This window comes from Dipteris shenzhenensis, chromosome 10 (assembly GCF_047967505.1).
Source record: "Dipteris shenzhenensis isolate YYH24624 ecotype China chromosome 10, Dip_SZ_1.0, whole genome shotgun sequence".
Taxonomy (NCBI): Eukaryota; Viridiplantae; Streptophyta; class Polypodiopsida; order Gleicheniales; family Dipteridaceae; genus Dipteris; species Dipteris shenzhenensis.
Window position 1 is genome coordinate 16,505,675 of NC_141605.1, and position 8,409 is coordinate 16,514,083.

Consider the following 8,409-nt stretch of genomic DNA (forward strand, 5'->3'; position numbering starts at 1 on the left):
AAAAGCGCTTAAGAAAGAGATTTGAGGGTTTGGAAGAGGAGCCAATAGACAAAATCTCTTTCTTAAGCACACTTTTTTCCAATAGTGAAATAGAGCACAAAGGCACAATCTAGATGACTAAAAGCATCCCTAAATGTAATCTATCATCTTTATACAAGATTGTGTTAGCTCACAAACCATCTGGATGAAGAAGAGAAACCCAACAGAATTAAAAAACTAGATAAAAAGAAATGTGCTCATTGGCATTTGGGGCTTGACCAACACGAAGCACATTTTATTTCAACAGTGCAAAAGCGTAGAAAAGCATAAATTAGACAACTTACTCTGACTAAGAATCAACAGATGCAGAGGGAAACATGATAGCATACCATTAACATCCCAAATCAAGAATAGGGCTAACTTGGAGGGTTGGGGACATACCCAACAGGCCAAATTGCTTTCTTAAGCACATCTCTACAGATCTGATGAGCCTACTCACTTTCTTAGTTCAGATTTTATTGCAAGAACTTAAAATCAAATGCATGCAACCTACTCTGAGTAGGAATCTACATATGCAAAGGAAAACATGTTAATAGACCACCAACATCTCAACTGAAGAAAAATGGTTAAGAAAGCGATTTGAAGGTTCGGGGACATGCCCAACAAGCCAAATTGCTTTTTTCAACACATTTATGCAGAGCTGATGAGCCAACTCAATTTCTTATTCCAAATTTCATTGCAAAATCTAAAAGTCAAATGCATGCAACCTACTATGACCAATAATCTACATATGCAAAGGGAAACATGTTAACAGACCACCAAAATCTCAACTCAAGAAAAGTGCCTAAGAAAGTGATTTGGAGAGTGCCCAACAGGCTAAATCTCTTTCTTAAGAACATTTTTGCAGAGCTGATGAACCTACTCAATTTCCTATTGCAAATTTCATTGCAAAATCTAGATGTCAAATGCTTACAACCTACTCTGTTATTTGGACCAGGCATACTCACCAAGATTATTTTGTGACACTTGAAAGCTTTGCACTAGTGGTGGCTTGTGAGAGTTGACTTGTTGTAGACTTCACTTGTACACACGACCGCTTACAGGAGTAAGAGGTGGAGAATAGCGACACATGAGGTGGATAAATTTGTTGAAACTAACAAATGAGGGAAAAGTAGCTCTACAAGTGGCAACATGCTAAAACAAAAACCTATGCATTGGGGATGGGGGTCCCACATGTGGGCCCTAAATATAGCCATAAATAGAAGCATGCCAGATCTTGGAGGATGGGACTCCATAAATAGAAGCATGCCAAAATGATGACTTCAACCTCAAGAAGCGAGCCTCATGTATAGACATGCATAACGGTCCTTGACACTGCATGCCCTTGTCCTTCTCATCCCCCAATGCTTTGGGCCTCCCAAATAGCTCATGAGGGGTAACTTTGTTCTCCCTCCACCTCTCAAATCCAAACAAAGTCTAGAGATGCACACAGAGATCTAGAGGTAGAAAGCATAGAGATCTACACGAAGGTCTAGAGGCAGGAGGTAGACGAATTTTGGCCACTGTCTTTCACATCCACACAGAGCATGAGAGCTATCCCGTGTCGCCTTGGAGAAAAGAATCATCGCCATCACAAGTCACTCTTGAGGGTCCCATACTATGGAGGAGGAGCCAAGAGATAAGCAATTGATTGAGTTTCGAAAAATGTGCTTGAGGCCTTTAATAGTCCAGATCTATTACTTGAGACACATTGTAAGTAAAGTGCTTAAGACAGCGATTTGAGGTGTTAAAAGCCTCCCAACAAGCCAAATCACTTTCCAAAGCACATTCTTAAGAATTTTGGATGGTCCTAACATTGGAAACAACATTTTGTCAGATCCAAAAGATAAGGGCAAAGGTCCCAGAAAAGGACTCTATATTTCACTACTACTGATGTTGTCACTAGGGACCATCCTAACCCAAGTAGAGTCATCAATCATGTGTCCTGAGATAATGTGCTTGTGAGAGTAATTTAGCTTGTTGAGAGATTCTTATCAAGCATGGAAATATAATGGAATAATTGTTTCTGATATTTTTCATAGGATGAGCACTTACCAAAGCCATTTTTACTATTATCTCACTTCAAAACGTTCCACATGTCGTAGTAGAGAAAAAAGTGCTAAAGAAAGTGATTTGTGTTGTTAGAAGTCCACCCAATAGGAGAAATCGCTTTCTTAAGCACTTTTTGGACTTTGGTTAAAATATTTGATCAAGAGTGCATATGAAAGAAATTGTTGTTGTTTGGATCATGGATAAATAATGGAATGAATTTTTTAAATATTTTTTCTAGGATTGGTTCTCACAAAAGCTATTTTAATTGTCTTGGGCCTTCAGAACATTTCAAATGTCTTAGTAGAGAAAAAAGTGCTCAGGCAAGCGATTTGTGCTCTTGGATGTCGATCCAACAGGCCAAATCACTTTCTTAAGCACTCTTTGGACTTTGTTGAGCATATTTGATCAAGTAGTGCATATGAAAGAAGCTACTGCTGTTTGAAGCATGGATAGATAATGGAATAACTTTTTTGAGATTTTCAACAGGACTAGTACTCACAAAAGCTATTTTGACTATTACCAACATGTAGAGCATTCCAAATGTCTTGTAGAGAAAAAAGTGCTTAAGAAAGCGATTTCTACTGTTCAAAGTCCACCAAACATGTCAAATCGCTTTCAGCACTTTTTTTATGTTTGCTTATGTAATGATCTTTTTATTTACTTACAATTTCAAATTTTCTTATTAGATCAAAGAGAGAAGGACAGATATACCAAAAAAGGACTATAGACTTCAGTGTTGGTTTGGCCTCCTGTGAGGATCCTAGGCACGGTAGACTCTTCACTCTATGTATCCTAGTTTTTTTCTTGTCAATGTTTTCAAGTAGATATTGATGTCGTGTTTACAATGATGTAGAAAAAAAGAGGAAGACCACATAGGAAAGTGTCAATTCCCAAGGAAGGGAGATCCCTTGTCCTTGAAGGTTCCAAGAGAGGAGAAGGAAGCAAATCTTTTGATGAAATGCTCTTTGACTTCATAAGTGATGTGCCCAGCAAGAGTTTCATATCTTCTATGACATGTTCAATAAAGAGTTCGATTATTCAGCTTTGGTGGATGATCACAAGGAAAGTTTGGCTAAACAATACAATGCATTTTAAAAGCTCGTAGAGGAGGGTAGGATTTGTACTGCAGACAAGTATTACATTCACATGAAGGATGTAGTGAGACCTGAGAAGTTGAAGATCTAACATACATGAATAAAAGATATGAACTCTTCCCACAACATTTTAAGGAAAAGTGCAACATTCACAAGAATAGCAAGCCAAATGAGGAAAGGCCATTCCTCATTGTAGATAAGGTGCCTAACTCAACCCACCAAGGCTTTACACTGTTATGGGCCATTCCCTTGGAAAATTATGCACATTTCCTCCCAAGAGGGACCTTCCACTACGCATGGTAAACTTTCACCTAATGTACACGAAGCTTTCCTAGCAGCCATGTGCTATCTCCGAGGCCAATACCCCCCACAACACCCCGCACTTCGTGAAGCAATTGGCTGCATACTTTTTCTAGAGGCCTCCCCCCACCGCCCTCTTTTCCCAAGAAGCGCATTTTTCAAGGCCACTAAGAGGTGCCTTTTCTTTGTTCAGAGGGGATAGTTGGTCCCATCCAACTTATCGACTCACTAGACTTTGGGGATGTGCAAATCGTCGGAGACGATCACAACAGTAGTACCCTTGGCTGTGGTACCATGTCAGGAAATAGGGATGCTTTCTGTAACCAACCCCCGTAACCAAATAACTTTAAAGGACCTTGAAATCTGTGTCCAATCTTTCTCACACAGAGGCTCAAAAATGGAGAGACAAGTCTGGAAATGGAGAACAGCCAGAATCTCTCTCTCATTATCCACCAAACATGGAAATCAATGCACCAAGATGTACTATCCATGTGTAAGGTAAAACACATCAGATGTGAGGGAAGCAAGAAGGAAAGTATCATACACTAGGTGGGAGAGCAAGAAGTGGTTAAATCCTGGTTTTTAATTATTTGGACAAATGGCCTATTCTATTTGAAACCAAGATATTTGTCTCTTTCAAAGGCTGTCAAACAATTTTAGAGACATGTCGTACAAATTGTTGTTGTACACTGGGACATCATTTTATAGTACGATAAAATATAATGAATGCTCATTCATTATTGACTTAAGTGGCTAGGGCACCAAACGTCTTATGTAAACAGCTGTCTTAGGGGTATTTTCATTCCTAATTCGATTCTAATGATATAGAGCATCGGGTCTTTGATTCTAAGAATTGTAACTCTGGCTATCAGATCTTCTATACTTGGCATGAGATATCATTGCTCGAGTTAACATGGAGATGCCGCAAAACTGAAAGAACCGAGAGGGCCAGGGGCTGAACTTCTGCTGCTCCTGTTAGCCTGAGGAAAGGCTTCTGTGGGATGCGAACAGAGAGCCCTATGCCCTCTTTTTATAGCCAAGGGATGGCCAGCTAGGGCCAAGCCCTAACCAGGTCAATGGTTGGCTTCAATCTGAGGGCAAGGCCAACCTAACCTAGATTGAGCCTTGCTGGGTCCAAAACCTGGCCTATACATATGCCTTTAAAACTTCTCCAAATGGCAGCCACAGGCGCCATGTAGACAGCCCTCTTTCTCCTCCAACTTCAGATCTGCATGAATCTATCTCCCCCTATGACGTCCTCATAGGGGGCTCACAGGTGGGGCAGTGATGACCACAGAATGGGGATAATACTTACTCTCTCTCTCTCTCTCTCTCTCTCTCTCTCATAATGGCTCGTCTCTTCTAAAAAAGAGGCATATGCAGCTGCCCTAAACGAATAAATGGATGTACGCTCTAAGTGTGACCAAGTTTTAATCTTGGTTTACAGTCATTCATTCGGGCAAGACATGCAGCTCATAAAAGCTTCACTGCATATTGCGACTCAATATTCTAATGTCACCCCTTACATCATCAATGTCCAAAAGTAGCTGCAGGTCTGAAGAGCAAGGCTACAGATTTGAGATCCTGGACCTTTATCAGATGGAAAGGGTAGACTCAGCTATTGCACACGCAGCATAGAGTGAAACCTGACAGCAGAAAAGTTTGTTATTGACTGATTGAAACTAGTAAATAGCCTTATGAATCCTTTTATGATTACAAAAGTAGTCAGAAGTACCTTGCCAGTTCACTTTGTTTTTTTGGTCTTGTACATTTCTGAACCTATATCAACTTTGAAACAAAGAAAAACAGACAACATCAACAAAAACTATTCACATGTTGCAAACTAAAAACAAAAGCAACGAATACAAGCAGAAGCAATTTCTATCCACGAGGTACAAAGCAAAGTAACTATAACATTACCACCATGTATGAAATTGCACTCTGAATACCTGCAGAAGCAATTTCTATCCATGAGAAAGCAAAGGAACTGTAAAAACCACCATGTCTGAAATTGCACTCGATTCGAACTAATGCTTCTTCCAGTTGATCCCACACCACTCTCTACAAAGCTTTAAAACCCACTCTTCTACTATGGAGAGAAACTTAGGGTCAGCCACTGTATCAACATTGCATGGCATCTTCACCAGTGCACTTGCTTTTTGCTCCACCTTGTTCTAAGAAACCCTACGGGAAAATTGGAACAGTTCATTAATGAGAACAAAACATTGCAACCTCGACATAAGAGGAGAAATACATAAACAAGTCCAATAAAACAATGGGATTTAGACTCTAAGGACATGCTGTTTTTATCAGAATGCCTCAATTCCAACTACAAAGAGTCTCAGCTGTATCAGGATATGCATTGAGAACATCAAACTTGTTTCTTTTTCCTGGAAGGCAAAGATATCTTCCCATATGCAACTAGCCGGGACTGAGAAAGCGATAGGCCCTTCTTTCTCCTTTTCTTCTTGCTCTTGGAACCCTCTACGCCTCCAACTCTTTCGTGCACCCCATCCTTCACAGTTGGGCTGGCTGGAAGCTCCTTAGAGTCATCAGCTCCGATGGAACTAAGGTCATCAGCCTGAGGTGTAACTTGTGTGGAAAAGTGCTGCTCCAGGGCCCGTTTCTTCCTCAATTTTTGACTGATTTGAAAACGCCATTTTGGCTTCCACTCTTGTGTCACATATGGAGCCATCTTCTTCAACGAAACATATTGGTTTAAATCTTTATCATCAGCTGCAAGAATCTCGGCTGCTGTCAATCCATACATGTTGGGCTTTACCTGGCTATATTTGAACCTAGTGGGCAGATCTCCTATCATATCCTCGTAATCAAGCTTGTAATACTCCTCCAATTGTTTGTCAAAAGCTAATTTCTCTCGTAAGGAAAGTTTTCCTTTCTTTTTTCGTTTCGATATTCCTTTAGATCTTGTAGCTCCTTCCTCAAATGTATCTACATCCTCTTCACCATCTTCAGAAATATCATCTTTGCTGCCGAGATCTTCCCCTATTTCAGAAATCTGGAGCTCCTTTGCCTTTTCACGGGCTGCAGCAAATCCAGTGTTACCAGTCTCCAAGTCTTTAGGCAAGCCAAGTAGCTCGTCCTCAGCATCAAAATCTGGCTTTTCTAATAGATCCATATCATAACCCTGAAATTGCTCATCTGCATCCTGCGCTTCATAGTACACCTCACCAAAAGCCTCTTTCATCCTCCGATCATACTCCTCGGGATCAAACTCCTCTTCAAGATCCTCCTCTTGCAATGCTTCGAGTAAATTTGAGCCAGCAACATTTGCACCGGCTACATTCCGAATTCTCTCGAGTTTCTCCAATATCTCTTTCTTTTTTATGTTCTTTAGACGTTTCAATTCCTCCCGCCTCTCAAAGGCTATCTCCGACAGTCTTTCATTTTTCTTCACCCTCGTCTGCCTTCTCGTGTCATCTTTTCTCCTGACCGAGCCCTCAACAATCCTGGAATGACCCATCACTTGTGAACCAACACCTTCTTCAAAACGAAAGTTGTAGTCAGCTTCAAACCTATCTTGCTTTTCTAGCTCTTCTTCATCCGCGAGGACGTCGCCCACAATTTCATCGTACGATGGAATCCGATCCTGGTCCTCATCTACCCAGCTCTTGTTGAGGAAGTAAGATTTGAGAAATTTTTCGTTCTCATCTAAATTGTCGTCCCCTCCAAAGTATTCCTCCAGCCTTCGAGCAATGTCAGCATCCTTCATACGTTGGTCCACTTCAGGTCCTTCATCGTCAGGGTACTCGTTCTGAACGTCAGCACTCCTTTTTCGAACTTTAAGAAAACCTGACTGTTCCTCATCGTCCGAAATAGGAACATCTGCACTGCGCAAAAACTCGTCCTTGACTTGCTCCTGTTCTTCTGCATATGTGAGGATGCCCCCTTTCTTTGGGACATCTTCTTCCTGAAAGGCAGGGCCTTCTGCAATGAGCTGGTTTGCAATAGCGTCCTTCAGATAAATAGGCTTCTTCTCCTTAATCTTCTTCTGCTCGGCGCCATTTTCGCTGGGAAGATCCTCTGCCCCTTTGTCGTCATCGAAGAAACGCGCCTCCTCGGAGTAGATCGAAGGGTCTCTCTTCTTGATCTTGGCCAAAGTATCGAAAATCTGCACGTCAGTACGAGCGGGGAGGAGCCCATGATAGTCTTCGTCCTCATCTTCGGAGGAATCGTCGGAAGAATCGACGAAACCACGTTTGTGCAACTGGTCGAGACGATGAAGAGCCTCACGCTGCTTATTATGGGCGAGACGTTTAGCAAAAGCGAGGTTGAAGTTGAGAAGGTGAGGAGGAGGAGCATGGTTGTCGTCCTCATCCAAAGGCAGAAGCTTGGGGCGGCTGGCCATGGCTGCTCGGTCACCAGGCATCACCCAAGAAGAAGGAAGAAGAACAAGAGGACTCCTTAGGTTAATATGGCTCCCAACTCCAGTTTTAAGGGGGTTTGTTTCCCCACTGCCCCACCGCACCTTCGCTCGTTCGAATCCTCCTCCTTCCAACATCTGCCCACATCATGGTTAAGTTTTTCCGATGACTTCGTTAGTACGAGGGCCTCCCCTCTTATGCTAGTTGGGCTACGAGAATCCCATATTGTGAGCGTTTGATACAATTGCTCCTTGCTTCACTTTCTTCTTTGTTATTGTGTGAATTCTTGAGGAAGGGATATCATAGGGTTTGCTCCAAGATATCATTCCTAATTGATGATTCCATACCATTTGTTTGTTTATGAATGCAAGACAACACCTCGTTATGAATCTTTCATCTCTTGTCCATGCCAACATGTAATATTAGAGTGATGTGCTTGCTATATGTCGTTGCTTGTTTTTCTTGTAGCCTCATTTTCTCTGATAGCATTTAACTTCCATTTTCCATAGGAGTTTTGGGGTGCAATTGATGCAATAGAATTCTTTGCATGCCTTGAGTGG

The 8,409-nt window shown here is 41.6% G+C and overlaps 1 protein-coding gene across 1 annotated transcript; it reads right to left on the reverse strand.

The window, feature by feature from the left end:
- Nucleotides 1–5,446: 5,446 nt before the first annotated feature.
- Nucleotides 5,447–7,880, reverse strand: LOC147897471 (KRR1 family protein). The gene has a single exon (XM_087380733.1). It carries the CDS (start codon nt 7,852–7,854, stop codon nt 5,836–5,838), a length of 2,019 nt encoding a protein of 672 aa, XP_087236859.1. The 5' UTR covers nt 7,855–7,880; the 3' UTR covers nt 5,447–5,835.
- Between the last annotated feature and the right edge of the window lie 529 nt (nt 7,881–8,409).

Excerpts from the sequence above, each read along its gene's own strand:
- LOC147897471 (XM_087380733.1), bottom strand. The coding sequence starts at position 7,854 with ATGCCTGGTGACCGAGCAGCCATGGCCAGCCGCCCCAAGCTTCTGCCT.